Below are 20,718 nucleotides of genomic sequence, written 5' to 3' on the forward strand. Positions count from 1 at the left end.
AAATTTAAAAGCTTCCTCGTGATTTCTGATACCATTTTACTTCCCTGTTACGTTTCTTTGTTCAGAACAGATTTTTTTCTGACTTAGTAGCCTGCCACTTGAAACATCATTCAGGCCACATACGTGTCACCCTTCATCCAGCAGCATTCTATTTATAGGAACCATTTCACCCAAACCAAAACGAAGCAACTTCTAGAAGGAAATAAGACAATTGTTTAACACAGCAGTTTAGACCAGCAAGCGAGGATCGCCGTATCCAGCTGAAATTACAGGGGAGGATCTAAAGGGAGGATATAATTACTCAAAGACTTACAAGATGGATCATTGCCCTCCTAAGATGGTTAAAGCCAGTGGAGACAGTCTGGGCTTTTTACTAATTTTAAAGATGGAAATTGTGGATATCTTTCTTATTGAGGGCAAGCTGCTGGCAAACTTTTTAAAATATGCCATAGTATGCACCTTAAAAAAAAACCCTGCAGAAATCCAACAAGGGCAGTGTGCGAGTGCTCATTCTTCTCCTATACGTGTCGAAGATACAATCCTGTGCATTTATGATGTCCTACTGTAAGACTCTGAATGTCAGATTTTGAACAATCAGTGGAAGCAGGTGGTGGATGACTCCTAGAACCAAAAGTGTTTGTTCTCTGTTCATCTCTTGCCCACTGAGTGGAGATAAAGGAGAGATCACATGTTGGATAATGTCAGAACAAAGATCATTAAAAAACTGCCTGAAGAAAGAGAAGACTTAATGCAGAAAAGGAAAAGAAAGAAAACTGGAAGGATAACATGGCAATTTTGTCAAACTCTGGTGCAAGGAACCACAGAGCAATAGAGCGCTTTCCTCAGCTGTTGACGAGGGAGGTCCACAAAAAATGATGCCAACAGCTCTGCTCAAAAATAGCAAAAAGCTAAAAAGCTAAATGAAATTCAAACGATTTTTGCAAGCAAAACACCCATAAAAATCACCCCAGGCCTACCAATATCCAGCTATAGTTCCTTTCAATCTAAAAGGAAACGTATGTGCATGTGTATGCAAATAGTACATACGTACATTCACCTGTGGTAATACAGCACTGAAGCCTTTTTCCCTTGCCAACAGAAGGTGAGGTTTATGTCAGATGACCTTTGGACCAAGTATTAACTTTTTAAAAATAACTTGTTCAAATAGAATTTATAAAAACCAACATACCTTGCAAACGAACACCTGACACAGAACGCGTTATTTTTCCAATTTAAAAGATAATGTTTAATTCTTTCTGTTTCATTGTTCATTATTACCTAGTTATTAAATTAAGGAATTTAAATAATTTTTAATACAATACCTCAGCAGTGGTGAGGAACACGTCGTCGCCAATATGTTTCAGTCCACATGAAATAACACCAAGGGCAACTCCTGGGAACACATAGGAATTGTTGCCCTGTCCAGGATAGAGAGTTTGTCCACTTGGGAGAGTCACAGGATCAAAAGGACTTCCACTGGCAAAAATGCCACGTCCCTACGTTGTAACGAGAAAGCCAAAGAAAGCACGTTAGTTCCGAGGACACTGTTGAAGTATTTCATACATCCCTTTAAATACCTACCACTGCGGAAGCTGGATTACATCTATTTACTATGTCTTCTGAGAGAGTAGTAGAACTACTAAAACAAGTATGTCTCAAGATCCTAGAGATCCCTGGCAGTTCCCTGTGACTGTCTGATGTCAGAGAGTGACAGCTGCCTTGTTCAGGTAAGAGCTGTCAACACAATTCAGAGGAGGAGAAGGTGAAAGTCAGCCCTTGTTATATACCTTGTGCATCCATATCAGAAGAAGGGTACCTGGGAAGAAGGTATACACCTGGAGCTCTAAAACTCAAAGTGGGCAATACTGTCATGGTAGCAATGCGTGATGCTGCTGGATTTTTTCCCAACAGCAGATCATCCACAAAAATGAGACTGAGGACCCTAAACGTTGCACTTTTGGATACGGCAACTTCTGAGGAGCTGTGGGGACAGGCCGAGAGCTCTCTGTTGCTCCCAATCTCCCCTCTTCAGGCCCCTGCACCCTCTCCACGGCTCGACTGAACAACAGAGGTGGAAGCTCTGTCTTAGGAGTATCATCCCATGGTGCAACTTAGAGCAGAAGCTGGCGATGGGACCTCTTCTTCTGGGACCTTGTAGCTCCCCTCATCGTAATATACTGAGCAGGATGAGGACACCAACTCAGGCACCAGTGTGTGATCATCCAATACTGATAAACCACTAGGATGTTTCCCAGTAGATTTTTGGGTAGTTCCAAGTAGCACCACTGCTACCAGGACCCAGGCACCATGCACAAACTGGTCCCAGAAGGCAGTGTGGAACACAGCCTGTTTGGGGGAATTAGAGAGTTTAGCTGTACAGATGGACAAGAGATCTGTCTCTAACTCATTTTAGGTTGTAGTTCTCACAGAACCTCTAAATCTCTTCCCAGGACCCAAACACGGGTGTAGCCCCACGCTGGCACACAGCACATACCAGGCAGCTGCGGGGAGGAACGAAAGCCTGTGGGGTGGCCCAGACGCGGCCACAGGGCTCGTGTTGCTGACAGCTTAGCATCAGCGAAGGGGAATATTAGGCCTGGTGTCATTCAGCAGCATGCACGTTCAGAGCTGTGATACCACTGCAGATGGGCTGCCAGGGAGCTGCGAGTCTGCTGCAGTCTCGCTGTTCCCCTGCGGTGAGGAACACCCCGATGGGAGCAGATGCCGGCACCATCGAGTGCTATTCAAGGGTGGCAGAAGAGGCTCCCCAGAGGTGACTCACCTGCAGCACTACCACCCAGGGTGTCCCCAGATCGTTTCCGATACACAGGGAGAGAGAAGTAATTTCTACAGCAGGCAACGCAGTTTTGGAACGATGAGCCCAAAGGCCCTGGCTCTTGCATTGCTGGGGAGGGAGCACCCTCAAATATAAGCAGTAAATTTAGATGGGGAAGAAAAGCCAGCCTTTATTTATGCTAGCACTGCTGAAGTGATAAATGTCACTGTTAAATACTTCAGAGGCGCTTTGTATCAGAAATATCTATGCCTATTTTAGAGAACCAGAAACGTGCATTTTAAAACATGCCACTGTTGCTATTCAGCTCTTCAGAAGAATACTCTGTTTGGTTTGGTGTCATGCAGTATTATCATGGCCAGCTCATAATACATTTTGGTGACAGATCAAACACTTCAGTGTGTCTTTTGCTGTGCCTACCAGATGTCATTACCCACTATAGCCAGCCCTTCATGTCGGCCACTTCCCTGGCTCCTGCACTGCGCTGTAATTGTGTGCTGTGCTGTGCAGTGGGGAACAGACATGCTAAATTTGTCTTTTAAACACTGCAAAACTGTCATTCAAACTGCCCTGCCTTTGACAAGAAGTCCAAACACAATCCACTGTGAAACACATATGGTCAAGTACTCACGCATTTCAAATTCTAGACTGAATGACACGGTAACGTGTTTATTAGCACTTCTGGAAAAGAATTTTAAATAAGCAAGCAGAGTTCTCTTAATTTTCAGCTATGTTTCCATAATATAAATATTTGTAAAGGTATCAATTACCCCAGTTCTTAATAAAGAATTATTTCAAAGATTCTATTTCCCGTATTGAAGCATTTTCTTACCCTAAAGAGTGTTTAGAAAATCTCAAATGAAAAGCATGCCACTGTGTGTATATATTACACAAAGTGGTACAGTTCAAAAATAGGTATAAGGCTTTAATGCTTGATGGTTAACTGATGCTTTGGTGATAACAGAAACTATGAGCCTTGTCTGACACCAATAAAAGCTATTAAATGTTTTTATGAGAGTGCAAGCATGTATTGACTTCACTGAAATGGTCTTCATAAAGTCTGGAAAACCTGTTACTTAATTTAATTCATTTTACCTACACACCTTAGTTCTTGCTACTCCACCCTCTGTCTTCCTCCCATTTTAAATTTCATTTCAGATTTACTTTTCACTATATATAGTGGAGAGATGTTCATCTTTGGTTACCTCTGTATATTTGTAGCACTGCTCAGCAGTGCATTCTGCTTTGCTGGTAGGATTGCTGAGAGCAAAAATAATAGGACGTTTGTTGAAAGCCGCCATATCCTGAAGGATTTGTTGAGTAAAAGCACCACCAATTGCAGCAACTCCTAAAGAAGAAAAACACACACCCAAGCAGACAAATGCAATCAGTTTAAGATAAGACATGCATGTCACTTTTAGAAGAACAGAGCTCCTTTTACTGCATACTTCCTTCTTTAAAATGGAGTTCAATCTTTTTCCTGACATGTAGTTAAAATAAAGTTTTGTTTAAAAGATTTTGCAACACTGAAACCTCAACATTATCCCTAACATAAGGCAGGACCTATTCATGCCTGCACAGTTTGGTGAATTTCTCACTTCACTTTTCTCAGGCCCTTTATATACCATAGAAATGTATCACCTAACCTGCAGCTAAGTCCACTAAGGAGTACAAAGGTACAACTCTGTCTCCTAAAGTCTCATGCAACAGACTGGACGGTTTCTCCCAAATCCGGTGTGTCAGATTTCCCTTTTTTTCTGACATGATGAGTAAAGTCTCTGCCTTTTATGATCACGGTCATGTCCAGCCTCTGCTGATGGATAATGCCTATTTTGAGTCTAAGGCTTCCCTGGCAGCAACAATTTTTTTTAATACATCCCACCAGAGATGCTTTTCTGTTCTCCATACTGTACTCACAAACAAAAAGGGATGTGTGTGATGTTTCTGAGAGGCCAATACGCCTGTATTTCTGCCTAACCTACAAGAGTTGGGAAACCAAGCATCAGGTGCTTGCTCTCCACGCCTTCAGTGAAAAACGGATAAACAGATCCTGGAGTAAACCGAGGGAGGCCCCAGTCACTGGGCTTGTAGAGAAGGCAGCCTCCTTCTCCCTCAGAGCCCCCAGTGTCTGCTCTGCTTTCCGCACAGCATCCGAGTTTCAACAGCAGGAAGAAGCTGTTGTTCTCTCTCGAAGGAGCAGGAACAGATGCAAACCTGGACCAGGAGAGGGTCTCTCTTGGGTCAGTACTCTAACCTCTCGTCACTCATGCACAAACGAGCATCCCAACATTCCACTGTTGCATTTCAGATTTTCCAGAAATCTGATGAATGATTTCACTAGCCAGACAGATGAATTTTCAAGTCTTACATATTAAAATACAACTTAAGAGTACTTGCAGTTCATTCCTGAAACTGTCACTGAAATACAATAACAAAACTGCTGAGAACTGAGCAATCCTTTACTGAGATCCCAAATCCAGCAGCTTTTATCAAAGTCTTTGTAAAACCTGTGTTTTGGTCTGCACAAAGGACTGATGGCTGAGGACCCAAATATGAGGGAACAGAAGCTTCAGCTACAGCAAGCTCTTATTTGCACAGCTTTACATGTGCTTAGCTCAGTTTTCTCAGTCTAAGTATGAGGTTATTTGTATTACACCACCCACATTAAATCAGAAGTAATTTAGGAAGGCGATAAGGTTCTCCATCAGATGTTTAAACCAACTCAGATTATTCCCCCTGTAAAATGGATGGCTCGGAGTGAAAGCAGTTTTACGTGCTTGGATAGTTACCATTTGTTCAGTTGCTTAATAGAGTCCATTATGCACCCAGTGTTTTCTAAAAACACACAAAGGTAAACTCTGTTCAGAGGAACTTGATCTTGTCTTCAGACAAAGCCACATCCCCATTTTTTCCAACAAAGAAAAAGGTCAGTGCTTTAAAGTACAAGAAATTACCTATTAGCACGGTTGGTTTTATATCTTTAACTATATCTTCTAGATTTTTCATTTCACTATGTTCATGGGCAAAATGTTCTTTCTCAGGTGTCAATGAGGCACGCCTCTGAGTAAGGAAAAAAATAAAAACATATTTATTATACATTTCACGGTACTTAATATCCTGGGATAATCAGTTTACAAAGTATCTGGTTTAACATATCCTATTTTCATTTCTACTTTTGTGTCTATCACCAAATACCATATTAGACAAAGTTATACTGTGTACAACTAACACACTTAAGATAATTTAGTCCTAATTCATTTCTCTAAACAGTACGCGAATTCAATTCCATACTTTTCCTTTAAATTAATAACAGCTGTAGAACACCACTGTATTAACAATTATATGAAAGCATCATGGATTTCTTCTTTGAAGAGTTCTTAAAGCAGTTTTACCTGTTAACATTTGGTCAAACACCTAAAGTTACTAATGATAAAGCTTAAATATCTTTATATAGCAAACAGTACAGATGTGCTAGGGTGGGGGGGATTCATAACTTAGCAAAACAAAAATAGTTTCTCCTAGTGTTTTCATCTTTGCTCTTCTCTAGAAGTATAGAGACTGTATAGGGGGAGTATATAGACTACAGAGGAGCCTATATTTTGCACTAGATTTTTCATATTTAAGTAATTCATTCTTAAGGATGGAATAAAAATGTGCCAGTTTTGCATTAACAAAATTGACTCAGCTGTGAAACAACTTTCACCCTGATCTATATGGGCAATTTCCACCCTGCGATGCCCAACAAGGTTTCCAAATGGAATATGATAGATACAGGAAACAGGGCAACATCATCACTGACACTGACTGGGCTGCAAAGCAGATTTGAGCTCAGTGTAAGTATAACGACGTGGAGCGCAGGGCAAGAAGGGGCCAGAATTTGTGAAAATTATATTAGTTGTCTAAATACATGTGACCTCTGTCTCTACATAGGCATCTGAAAATCTCAGCAGAGGCATTTAAAAAGCACACAGCTCCACCCCTTGTTTTATTCTCATGCCTTAGAAAACATCACTGCAAAGGCACTTTTCAAACACAAACGTAGAAGACGGTGCCACCCCTCAAATGTCTTAAAATTTCAGACAGCAGGAAGATGAAGATGATACAGGTACGGATATATAGGGAAGTACATGAAGAAAATGGAATATTAAACATAATTTTGACCAAACAGCCAGAACAGATACATATCCTTGTTTCCTCAGCCATATCCTTTCCAACTGATAAGATGCAAGTTTCCTTAATCTTAGCAAGTTAAATAGGACTATACTAAAGTATTTGAACAGAATTCATTCTACAGTTCCACCAAAGTCTACGAATTTGACAATTTTGGCTCAATTTAGGGCCGCGTATACAATTGGATTCAAACCAGGATTAGGGTTCTAATGTCATTTTTGCTTAATTTTAATAAAGACGAGCAATCCAACGCTACATTTCAGACCACGATTCTGCGATGTGGCAACGTGTGGCTGTGCCAGTCCCATCGCCGAAGCTCCTCTCTTGGTCCTCGGACGGGCACCGCAGGAGCCAGCGGGCAGGAGGGAAGGGCCATTTTTCATCTCCAGCTGCAAGAAAAGCGTTTCCATCCCGAGGGCTCCACATGAAGCTGCGGAAAGCTGTTACGTGGTCAGCCTGACAGAGCTGGTCTGCCTCAGAGGACACCAGCTCCTCTGGGTTCACCCACAATTACAAGGAATTTCCAGAGATTTCTCCTCTTCTACAGATTTTTTTTTTTATGTGACCAAAATGCAGAGTTTTTAAATTAAGACGGTTATGTCTGCATGTGCTTATATGGGTCTTAAGAGTTCTCCTAGAGTGATTAGCATGGAAATACTGCACTACAGGCAACCTGGTTTCCTTTGCGGGTAAAATGTGAAATTCTCAGCCTTGAGAGAATGCCACAACATTAACATTTTTTTTGCATATTCGCACTTGAATCATTCGACCGTCAATACACATTTTGGTGCCTGCCATTTCCCAGCAACCCAGCAGATGTCCCCACAGTCTACACACATGCTTTAGAGGCATGTCACTTGAAAGCAGGAATTTTCCTTAACATTTTCAGGGGAAAAATATGAAGTTTTCTTTCTAGTCGCCAAAGAAAAAAACATGCTTATGACTTCCAGACCAAAAGCTTGTTGCTAGGAATAACTCAAAATACTGCCATAAAAGCCACTTTTAATTCTAATCTGACTTGGAGGCGGGTTTCCTGGAGAGCTGAGAATGGTGCCATGGGCCACCATCCCATCTCACGCTGCTTCTTTAGTTGGTTCCTTAGTAGCTTATCAGGCTGCTGTTGAGGAAGCCAGTTTTCCACCAGGTATTAAAATCCAGCCTCCAGAAGACTGACCTGGACTACCAAGAATGAAGAAATCACCTCGGAGGGCTATGACCAGCTAATTCTTCTGGCTGTGGCAGGCTGGTAGCCCTGAGCGCATCCAGCACCTACAAATCTGGGCAGATCTGTCAGGAAAGGTGACCTCCAATTTTTTCCACAGGGCATAACAGCTAAGAGGTCAGGCTGACATCTTTGTAGAGAAAAATGTTGCTATTCTTTTATTTTCATTTTTAATCAAAGCAAATAACCAGAATCCTGCATGAAACAGAGTTACTTCTTTATACAGTACCTGATTGGCTTTCAGAAAGGTGCTTCGACATTTTAAAATTAAGATAATGGCAAAGCTGTTAAAACACTTATTGATGCAAGATCAAGAATCAAAGCTCCATTTCCTACTGACATATATGATGATATCTCATTAAATTAGCTATAAAGACGTAATCAAACAGTAAGCTGGATGTGATCCACTGCAACCCTTTGTGGGCCATTGGCTGGTGAGACTAGCACTAGCCAGATGTGTAAGCTTAGGTCAGATTCACTTCTCTCCTATCTTAATTTCACACAGGACACTCTACAATTCTAAAAAACAAATAAACAAACAACAAAAACCAAACCAACCAACAACAACAACAAAAAAAATCAAACCCCAAAACCAAACGTGAAACCATTTTAAATGTATTTCTTTATTCAGCTTTGGTCTGAATTACCTTGATCCCATTAGTCAGAATGAATCATGTCTCCAAGTAAATATTTTTCTTGTATATTAACTAAGAATGAAGTATTAAATTCTGTGGCTTAGCAAAAATAACAACAGCTATGTACATAGAGATTTTTGCTTGGAAAATGCCTATAAAAGAAATCTTACAGTTAGGGGGTTTTTAATATATACTTTTAAATAGATTGTCAGAAATGTATTTTATTTGTTAATTCAGTGATCCTAAAGGAGCTACGTAACATCTCCCTAAAAACTGTGTCAGCCAGTTGATATTGTTACAAAACTCCAACAGTTTAGAGGACAGTGCTCTAGATAGTATTTTTTCTCCCCAGACTGGCAAATTGTTAAGTTCTGCTCTCCACAAAGTAGCGAGGCGGCAGCAGGGGCACAGCTTGCTTCCCTCCGGGCCCTGCCAACAGGGCAAGCCCTGACTTGCAGGAAGGAAGAGACAATTCAGTCTTGTCCATGCTTAACCTCAAACTAAGGGGTTGCCAGTCCATTTAGTACGAGCTTCCAGATGTCTGCCCTGAGTGCCCAGAGCTGGAATGAGAACTCAGAGAGGGAAAAGGATGGAGCCAAAACGCAGAAGTCTCAATTCTGGACTGGTGTGGTTTTCTGTCTTGTCTTCCTCCTGATGCCGGAGAGATGCAAAGCGGTCGGACATGTCAGTCCAGAGCTGCTCTGATTAAAAGATCTTCCAGAAGTGCTGAGCGCGACTTCTGATATTTCCATTTCCAGCCCTGGCTCCACGAGCCGCTGTGCTCTGGCTATCTGCTGCTGGGAAACGGGCTGCCGAGGATCATCGCAAGGCAGCGTAAATCAGAAACTGCTCTGGTCTGCTGGTGTCTTCAGAATCCTGACATACTAACACAGCATACAGCTCACTGATATTTCCCTTCTTCTTCTAATAGGAAAAGGCAAAATTTAAAATACTGTATATTTGAATGAGCTCTGGGGTTCTGTGTATGAAGCTCTGAGTCTTTTAAGTCGAAACATCATCTCCAGCCACATTCTGTTTGTATTCTAAGTTCACTGCCTTGCTCTTTTAGCATTATTAAAAATTCATTCATTCAGTGAAAAGAGCTCAGAAAAATAAGCAATCTAAAGACGTGCCCCTTTCAGTACACAAGCCTCAATACAGTCTCACTGTTTCACCGAAGGACCCCGGTACCTGCCATGCAGGGGAGGAATTTTTCCAGGGGTTCCTATCAGAGGATTTTATTGTACCACTATTCAAACAACAGTATGAAGACTCATCTATGCCAGAGAGTAGCTGTCTGAAGTTGTCTTAGTGTGTTTTCTATGATACAGAAAGCACCTTTCATCCATCAGGTGACACTTCCTAGATCCAAAAGGAAAGACTTTCACACTGAAATCCACAGATGAACTAACAGGCTCCATGTGACGCCTGTGCAGATATTCAGAGGGGGAGACACAAACACACAAACTCTTTCAATAGAAGGAGGAAGGTAAAGTTAGGAAAAGAAGCTACATTTCCATCTTGCTTTAACTTCCTAAATGGATTCAACATTGAAAAAAAAAAAAAATTAAAAAGCACCAACATTTCATTTTATATAACTTCTTGCAATGCTATGTATTCTTATATTATTTCCTTATCTTTCATAGAACAGGTAGTTTGCTAGGGGCATTATAAGAAGTTTGCCTCAATAAAAAAACCCCAAACTAAATATTAAAATACCAGGAAGACAAGCACAGCATCCTTAATGCCTACTCAGGCTGCCTGGATAAACTGCACAACACACCTTCACTAGAATGCTGAAGAATGCTAAAAACACTCAAAAAATACCAATAAATCTTAAGTCCAAAGACTAAATGAAAATGTCAGAAGTTACTTCAGGCAGGGGAAAAATATTGGCTCTGTCACAGTGTCATTTGGTATCAAGAAGCCTATGGGATATTTTGAATTTGAACAAAAGAGAACAAAGCAACCTGAAAACAGATATGTTGCTGTATTAGAAGACACCATGATATCTCAGATGGAAACTAATATGAGCTAAATTCTTTATTAGCAAATGGGTTACAATGTGGACTGTGTTAAGTCAGCAGATGAAGTAGGGAGATGAAGAAACAATAGGAGCATTCTCTGATGGTGACATTATGTATGAAAGATCTTGGCAATCCTAAACCAGCTATACTACCTAATGGGTATGAGAGTGTTGTTGGTATTATATATGATTATTACTAGTAGTAAGATATAGTCACTTAGACACCAGGAGTTTTTAATTCAAGGAGCTAAATGAAGTAACAGGACTCAGTAGCTAACAGTTTTATGAAGAACTTATTCTATTTTGGATTTGAACTGAAAGCAGCTCTTAGTCTCAGGATTTTTAAATTATTTTGCTTGTTTGTTTTAGTGGCTGATAAACAGCACAAGAAGCAAAAGGAATACTGAGACTGGGCTTCAAGCAAATGAACATCACAGTTTCCACAGAAAGTTACTCATACCATCGTATTATAGAAGTTGAAGCTCAGATAACAAACAAAAATGGCCCATCAATAAAACCCTGAGAAAACTCATAGAAAACAGCTGTAAAAACAGAAGGCCAGACTGCACAGCAGACATCTACACGGCATATTACAGAACAGGAGGCAAATCTTACAAAACCCAGCAATGCGAAGTCTAACGCCACGGCCTGTTTGAGCTGGTCTGGCCAGGGCTGCCCCGCAAAGCAGGGCTGGAGAGCAGAGCAGCTTCACGGCAGGGCTGGAAGATCTCCAGAATTTGCTCTTTCCATCAGCTCGGAGGCAGCTGAGAACCAGCCCCAGCACCCTGATGACTGCACTGTCCCACATCAGAGGCGGCGCTGGCATTTGTCCCATCTCACAACCAGGGAGACATATCTGTTTATATAAACACTTGCCTCCATTGGGCTGTGTCAACTGTGGCTTATTTAAACAAGAGAACGGAGATCAGTACACAGATTAATAAATTCATCTGAGGTTCTCAAATACTGAAGACATGAGAACCACAAAAGACATGAGAACTGTAGACCAAAGAGCAAAGCAGCCTATTAGTAAGTAGAGTATTTCCAACCACAAATGTTTTGGTTTTACTTGCATTTTCCCTGTGAGTTCCCTATCACAGAGTTAAGAGCAAAACAAACGAAAAAAGGCAGTAGCTAAAGCATCAAGGAAGAAGCGAGGGGAAAAAAAGATGTGGTTAAGAGTCACGGGAGAAGGTAGTGAAACATCTCGCTGTTGGGAGATGATCTCTACACGGCTGCTTATCTCTTTCATCGCAAGTACAACCATGGTCTAAAGCTCGTTGGTCAACCATCTAGAGGGCTCTAGGCAGGGACTGGAGTTGGCACTAGAAGCTGAGGGACCTCTCTGGGGAGACCTCCAGAAGTATGGAAAGCGAAGGGACAGGAGAGGCACAGAGAGGGCACGAGGAGGGGACCAGCCAGGCCACCCTCTCTAGACAGAACTCCAGGAGAGTATCGGTTATGAGGAGTTGCAAAATGCCAAAAAAGTAGGCGGAGGTATGGATACGGACTCACTGGTCAGGGGCTACTGAAAGCCAAGGGCTTGCAGGTGACAGGCACTCCTGTGTGGCCTCGTTTAGGGACTAAAAAGCAGAGACATGCGTCCCTCTCAAATCCCCACATGGAGTCCCTAATTTTGAACTGACTGTGCCTCCTGATCAGGCCCATCACCTAACATCTAAAGCACCTGAAGACAGCAAATTAAAACCAGACAAGGCAACTTGGACATGGAGTTAATAAATAGTTAGTTGCCAATTGTGTGAAAAAACACAATTTGAGGAGATAATGTCATCTGTTGGCAGTAAAATACACAATTTAGGTGAGAAATGCTATTCCGGTGTTGACGTAGAGATACATTGTTAGAAGATTAAGGCTGTTTATGTAAGCCATGCAAAGTATATAAAATACACGTTCCACATAAACAAGTACACATGGGTAACAGGCAGGAAAAAATTTATAAAGACAATTATTTCAAGAAGATCTGAGAAGCAGAGAAAGGAACCTAAAGAACAATGAAAACAAAATGGAACAAAACAATAATTCATTTCAATAATAAAGTATGAGCAAAAGAAATCATAAACCATCCAAATTAGTTCACCATCTCATCAGTACATCTAATGTACACAGTGTCAAAGAGGAAACAGTTACATGTGAACTAATTTAATACCCAGATTTTTGGTGGTGTCTCTTTTAGAGAAAATAATCTGGGTATTACTAGAGCACACCCCACTAATCACCCTTTTGCCTTGTCCTCACTTGTTTTCATATATTACCGATTGAGTATGAGTAATACCACAAGCGGTCAAAGACAAATTAATGTGTTTCCTTTCTGCAAAACTTATACTTCACATAGAACTAGATAAATGCAAGATGAAACTGCACAGATTAATTCCCCAGACATCAGAATAATTGACAAAGCAAACGAGGATTGCTTCCCTGGGACAGTACATGAGTTAAACAAGGCAGAAACTGCTTTAAGTGATTGTGGTGCCTCGGAGATACCCAAGACTCTGCATCTTTGCTAAGACACAAAGCAGTTTTTTGGCTCAAAAAGTCCTAGCCAGTTGCAGTTAGCCGTAAATGAACTGACCAAGGACAAAAGTAAAGATAGTAATTGACTTGATAAAAAGAAAGCTAGAAATAATTAAAAGCAGAAAAGGCAGACATAATGTTAAGTGGTATATACAAGTTAACATTAAAATGAGTATCAAACATTATAAACCATTATAAAACATACTGAACCAGTATCTCGAATGAAATCCAAACATTTTTAAAGCAATTATTGCTAAAAAAATAAGAAAATTCCATCACGATGGGATTCAGTTCAATATTAAGATACTTAATTGTGAGCTCTAAAGGCTCATTCATTTATTATATGAGCTCTGCTGACTGTAAATGGAGCAACCACATCTATATGACACTGGAATTCTGCTCTCAGTCCCAGATGTCCTCCTTTCTTTTCCATCATTCTCTAAGCAAAGATTGAACTATGTGTGTAACCAATTTTGACCAAACCACAAACTTTAATCGAAGTCACATCCATTGCCAGCTAATTAGTTGTATGGATCTTTTCCAAATCAGTTTGCCAGGGATATTCAAGTAGAGGAAGGAGGAGGGAAAATGAAAACATTGTGGACGACTATCAACAGGGTTACCTGGGTATCTCCATTCTAATTAATTAGGACCACAGAAATTAGGTAAACTTTTGGGGTCTATTTCAGTCCTCATCTTAGAAAGACTGATATTCTGAGTCCTTCAATTATCGGACCTCAGCTGATGTTCTTGTGCTTGCCATTCAGTTTGGGCTTGACTCAGGTGATCTGAAGTCTTCCTGGGGATAAGATCACACATCTAATAGACATTGAAAATACAAATCACTTGATTAGACACAAGTATTACTGTGCTGAACTAGAAAGCAGAGAGTACAAAACTGTTAAAAACAACATTGCCTCATGTTGACATACTCTTTAAAATTAAGGATGACATTCATCCCTATGCAGTTCCAGGAACCATCCTGGCTATCACCCTCCCCTGTTCTTAGTATTGCCTTGGAAAAAAAAAAAAAAGGAAGAAAGAAAGAAAGAAAATAAAGCATTTGCAGCACACAATTAAAATGCTCAGACAATGGTGAACCTCATGAACATCCCAATATTATCACTTTCTGCCTTTTCTCAGCTACTCGACACAAAAGAATTTACTGTCTTTGAATTTCATGGGTGATTATTAGGCCACTAATACAGGCCAAGCATGACACTATGGCAGCTCTAAAGAAGACACAAAATGTGTTCACCACACATCACAGATTTACGTATATTTGTGTGATTAACAGAAAAAAAAACGGGAACACTGAGAATATGGGAAAGAAACGGAATGTGGGAGACAGTACCCACCAGTGTGTTCATATAGTTAAATGTCCATTCATCAATCAGACAGAATGTGACAATGTGACAGAATTCAGAAATTCAGAATTAAAGATGAGTCCTAACTGCTTGCAAATAATCTCCAAGTTCACAAGAGTGCAAAAGCAACTTTAAAAGTGTCTTTTAATTAACCATTAAAACTTCCATCTGAATGCACTGGGATACTTAACACAGGCATTTCAAGAGGAGTGATATCTGTTTCAAAAAGTCATATAGTTCAAGTGGCAAAATTCCAATGATCTTATGATCTGCAAACCTTCCTCGTCCACCTTTGGAGAAAAAATAGTTTCAAATGGCGAAAGCATACTGAACAAATTAAAACCAAACAAATGAATGAACAAACAAACAACAATAACAAAAAAACAACCAAACAAAACACACCCGCAACAACCCCAAACCGATATGAACAATGTTACAAGGTCTCTGGAAGGAAGTACAGAACACAGCTATAGACAGTATAACAAACAGCTTTCATCATCAGCTCTCTCACCACAACATAGCAGAAAAGTTGGTCATCAAACTTGGTTTAATGAAAAAAGATGGTTCCCAAGGAAAAAAAAACCCAAGAATATTAGCAGGCGAATGAAAACACAGCTGCACTTGAAGCAAAATTAAAAAGCCACAAAGGAAAAATCATCTACAAAAGCCTGATAAGTGACTTCGTGGCAGCTTTTGCGGGCAGGGGAAGAAGAAAAAGGTGGAAACTCTTTGCAGTCGGGTCAACAAAAGTTCCAAGGTTATTTTTCTTTTGTTTGTACTAGTTGAAATATTACAGAAAGTAGATGAAAGTATAAACAATGTTTAAATCTACAATCATGCACTGCAAAATTAATGATCAAAGGGCAGCATAGAATAAAAATGATGTTAAAATTAGTGTAGTTGGACAAAGTAATCACTGAGTCTTCAGAGATTCTGTTATTTCTCATACTGTACTGCTAAAGCCATAGATGAGAATATTTCTAGGACTGAAAAGGTCTCCCTGCTTCCAGTAAAACTCTTTGATCAAGCAGTTTTTGGTGGGGCAAATTTTAAGGTACCCTTTTTGAACAGGTTTCTGTTGATACACCTCCTTAGTGCTAAGAAACAAAAGTCAGTATAGTACATGCAAAAGTTGGTTAACTGGTGATCAATGCCATGGCTTGGCAAATCTTATCTTTGCAATAATTATGTTTCTAACAGCAGAGTCCTTCCCATTATACAGTTTTCTCAGAAATATTCCTAATTTTACTACTCTTACTTCATTTGTAAAAATTTGGAAAGTCCTTCAAGGCTTGCAGCACTTTTCTGCAAGCAGCTAAAGCCAAAATCATTTCCTAAGTGGACCTAAAGTACAGCCAGAAAAAAGGAACCAGGAATAGCTCAGTTATTTACTTGCTATATATATGACTTCCTAGCAGATAAATCACAAGCTTCAAGAGGCTTACACTGTATTCCCTTTCCTTTTTTTGGGGGGGTAGGGAGGGGGACATTTTAAATTTTTTTTTTTTTACACTTTTTAGGGCAAATATTTAGCTGCAGAAGAAAGCCAAGAGAGGACTTGCAGAGCCTTACACCAAGGACAGGTTTCCTTATGCCCGGCTCAGGCCTCACACTGAACTATCTCCAGCTTCTAGGTCCAGCGGGCTCTGCACTCCAACACACCGCAGCACCCACCCATTCTCCAGCCCCCCAGGACGGTCAGACGGGAATTCTGGTGCTCCCAGATCTTCTAGGAACACCAGCAACGACCTGAAATGTGCACCGACAGCTCCCGCTGCTTGCGTCAACATCTGGCCACAAATTCAGCCCTAATCTAATTCAGACAGCTGTTATGTCTGGCTATCGTGAGCAGTTCACAAATATACTCCGGGCAGGACATGAAATTCAGTGGACTGATTTCTGGATAAAGCCCAAATTAAAGCACCAACAAGCAGAATAAGCAGAGGAAAGGAACTTAGAGGCTGTGTGAGATGCTGATTGGTTTTGGCCCTGCTTGAGAGCACTGAAACTAGAAGGCAGTGAGGAAAGAATACAGTCACCGAGTCACTGAAAATTTAGAAACTGTGAAAGGAATGTGTCTCTGCGTACCAAGAGCAACAACCTGGCTTCTCAGCTGAATAGCAAATTAGCAGGGAGAGGTGTAAAAGAAGCCAGAAGGGGAAACAAGCAGGAGAGAAAAAGGCTGGTTATCCACCTTGGCTGGATGGACACGCAGCCAAGACCTGTTTCACTGCTTCAGGGCTGTGAAGCTCCTATAATTCTGGCCCTGTCAGACTGTTTCCTTAACAGTACCAGGAGGTGATTGTAGTTCAATTGTACTATTTGATAATCCCAGTCTCTATGGTGGAGGGAATTGTGCAACACACCATTCTTCTCAGGCAACCTCTAGGTTTCAACAGCCACAGAAGATACACAGGCCTTCAGTTAACTGTGTTTGGATGCAAAAGCACTTTAATATTATTAGGTGATCACCAAAAAGGATAGAAAACACTCATGAAAACAAACAAATAAACAAAAAAACACCAGGAAAAATTCTGTGTCTTAGATAGTAGCAAGGACCAGAATTCTTGGGTATCTCATCAGGCTACTTTTGTGCCTTCTGGCAAGGAATGTCCAAGATGACCTTTGGAATACTCTCACATCTCAATGCCTATGATCCTACTATTTTTCCTTCAACAGAATGAGTGAAAGGTGCTGTGATACTGCTCAATAAACCAAGACAGGTACTGACTGTAGAATGCATCCTCCTGATGGAAAGGTAAGTGAACTGCAAAAGATCCCAAATATTGGACCGCTAAGAACTTTGCACAAGCATTCAGTACCAACAAAGGTGACCATAACCACCGCTAACCAACATGCCAGGTGAAAAACCAAAGCCAACCGGCCTCACACTCGTTTCTTTTAAGTAGCTCGCAAACTATTAAATACATAACCACCTTTTAAAACACACCAGTTTCTTTATTCTGGCACATGGAATTCATATGTTTCTTTATTTTGGCACGTGGAAGGAATGAGGTAAGGGTGACTGATGAAGTCTCTCAGCAGTTTCAAATTCTGACCAGTGTTGATAGCACTGCAGACCACAACATCTGCAACATGAGCTACATCACTGTGCATAGAAGCTGTTGGAGGCAATATTTCCCAGTTTTTGCAGAAGGATGACATGCTTGCAACACCAGGAAAATATTCTCTTCAAAAATATTTTTGTTCCTTCCAAAAAAACCCTTGAATGCTATCCTAATAACGTATCTATACACCTCTGTGCAAGATTGTGCTAACAAATAATAGTCGCGTTAACATGGGAAATATTAAACCCACAAGTTGAGCATTTCTTTCCTTACACAATTTTTAATGAACTGCTGAAAAATTCTCTTCATTATGTGCTCATCCCTAATAGAAATGTGCAGGAACTCCAGGCATAATCACAGCCCCCGTGAAGTAACATGGGAGTCTGTCACTCATTTAATACACTCTAGAAAACAGCTTGCTTTGTCAAGAGAGAGAAATTGCTTTAGTTGCTTTTACAAATATTACGTTCTTGCCTTTATCTACAGACTGCAAATAATTATCATGACATTTAAAGGAATGAGAAAATTGTATTACCTTCACTATCAATCCCTTTGAATCAACCATCCATATCCTTTTGATAGCTTCCTCTTTCGATACCCCTTCTTTTTCCATAGCCATAACAATGAGGTTTGCTATCCCCAGTGCAGCCTGAAGGAGAGAGAAGAAAAGTAGTATATGAAACTAGAAATGAAAGAAATCTCCTGGCCACGTGTTTCCTCTACCCACTATTTTAGAAAAGTTTCTTAATTTATTTAAGAATAAAACTGAATTATTTTTTTTTCATAAAGTGAACACTTATGAATGGTTGCTACCATTTGGTAATTAGAAACCATAGTGTAGATAAAAAGTACAGATAAATCTTAAATCATATAGATAAATTACAGTATAGATAAATCCTAAGATGTCATTTTCAGTATGAATAGCATAAAAAAATGTTTAAACTCTAATGAAAAATGCTAAAACACTTATTCCACATAATAATCTCAGAATACATTAAATAATTTTTCTTCTTTGAAATTCTGTTTTGTTCATTATATTTTTTTTGTAAATTAGACCAAAGGAAACAGCAGTCTGCATGACAGAGAGTAAAACACAGTCCTAAAAGATTTTTTGCCCCTTATCTTTCTTTAAAATGTCCATCAAGACGGTAAGTCTCCTTTTACCTACTATTCATGTGTTCTGTAACTCTAGACTTGGCTGTGCTCCCAGTGAAAGCAGGGGCAAGAAAAATTCACTTATCAATATTTTGCTGAAACGTATATCATTCTTACCGCATTTTATGGTATTTCATCCAAAGGATCAAATGTCATACAGGTACAGATGGAAAACAGGCAACGAAACGAGCCAACAAACCACTCACTATTTCTGATTAGCAACTCATATACATATTTAGGGGGTTTATCTCGTTTCTGGCTCTCTATTATTCAGTTTCACTGAGAATCAAGTGAGATTCCCCTTTTTAGTTAAGTAGTAAGTAGTTTTACTAGGAATAAGCTCCCGCAGCAGGGATGATATCTACCACTACCTCTTTGCAGCAACAGGCACACTGACGATACTAACAACAACAAAAAAATAAACATTAGACCATGGATTCACCTGTCTGTCAAACATGGAGCAAAACCAGGGTAAGGAACTTCAGAGATGGACAGTCTTGATGTACAAAGGCACTGACATGCCAGACATGGATGCAAGTCATTCCAAAAACTACACACCTGATCTCAGTAGCACCAAAAATTGAATCAAATTAAAGATGTATGGACTACACAAAACTGGATTAGTATATTGCACCTATAGTGGGGTCTGGTGACCATGAATAATATTTTTTCAGAAGCCTGCATGGGGTTGTAGACTTCATACAAAAGATGACAGGTAGCCATACTGTAGATAAATATGACCTTCTCTTGTGTGTCACTGGCTTAGAAATTTATACTGAAAATTTAGTATCAAAACATAAGGTGCATAAAAATCTTAAGAAATGGATGAGCTTGACATGCAGAATACTGAAAAACTGTATTTAATGACAGGAAAAATCAAAGAGGCACTGCTTCTTACTACATAATACTGACTGATAAACACATTTTGGTTCATTTCTCTTTGGTGGCCTGATATATTTCCTCATCTTTCCAAAGTGTTTTGTTCGTTTATATTGAGACCAGTTCAGTAATTTACAGCTGAAGAGCTAAAACATCAAGTTTTAAAAACAGTTCTCCACAAAATGTCTTATGAAGAACATGAGGCTTGACCAGATAATCAAAGATTTTTCTGTAAGTTTATATTTGAATTAAGAACCAACTTTCGGCAAGTGTTAGTGATCATTCTACCCATTTAATCTTCTTGTTAACTGGATACATATAACTTGATTAAATATTAAGAAAATTCTTCACAGTACAATTTTTCCTGATACATAAAAATACATACCTCTCCAGCTCCCTGGAACAACACTGTGTGATCTGATAACCTGTTCTTGGTGATACGCAGAGCTGCAAGGAGACCTGCAACAGCCACAGATGCAGTTCCTGAAATTAAAAAAAAAAAAAAAAAAAAAAAGAATATATATGGTTATTCTGGAAACCATTCCAAAGCATTAAATTTTAAATAATTCCACAGCATCTTTCAGCTAAAAGATACAAGTACTTAGGGCAGTAACAAAAAGCTAAGTGGAACTGGAGTTTGCTTGACTTTGTTCTTATGAAGCTTATATGGGAATATCTTCAGAGTAACATTTAATAAAACATGATTGATTGATTCTACTGGATGGGCATGATGGCTGGGGCATTCAAACTATTACAAAATAATCTGCTTATTACCTATTTCAGAAGGAAAGGGTGGTAGAGCCCAGACAGAAGTATTTTGAAGGACTCCAGATACTGAAAATTAAGATACTAGTCTCATCCTTTAAATAG

At 39.8% G+C, this 20,718-nt stretch overlaps 1 protein-coding gene across 2 annotated transcripts in view; it reads right to left on the minus strand.

The window, feature by feature from the left end:
• The window catches only part of ME1 (malic enzyme 1), a 167,651-nt gene that overhangs the window by 7,358 nt on the left and 139,575 nt on the right, over nucleotides 1-20,718 (minus strand). For both annotated transcript variants that reach the window (XM_065630972.1, XM_065630973.1), the window contains exons 8-12: nucleotides 20,234-20,331; nucleotides 18,350-18,463; nucleotides 5,749-5,854; nucleotides 4,000-4,142; nucleotides 1,323-1,496 (exon numbers count right to left, since the gene is read on the minus strand). In XM_065630972.1, the coding sequence (XP_065487044.1) occupies nucleotides 1,323-1,496; nucleotides 4,000-4,142; nucleotides 5,749-5,854; nucleotides 18,350-18,463; nucleotides 20,234-20,331 (635 nt within the window). The remainder of the gene's footprint in view (nucleotides 1-1,322; nucleotides 1,497-3,999; nucleotides 4,143-5,748; nucleotides 5,855-18,349; nucleotides 18,464-20,233; nucleotides 20,332-20,718) is intronic.

The sequence above is a fragment of the Caloenas nicobarica genome, chromosome 3 (genome assembly GCF_036013445.1).
Source record: "Caloenas nicobarica isolate bCalNic1 chromosome 3, bCalNic1.hap1, whole genome shotgun sequence".
NCBI lineage: Eukaryota > Metazoa > Chordata > Aves > Columbiformes > Columbidae > Caloenas > Caloenas nicobarica.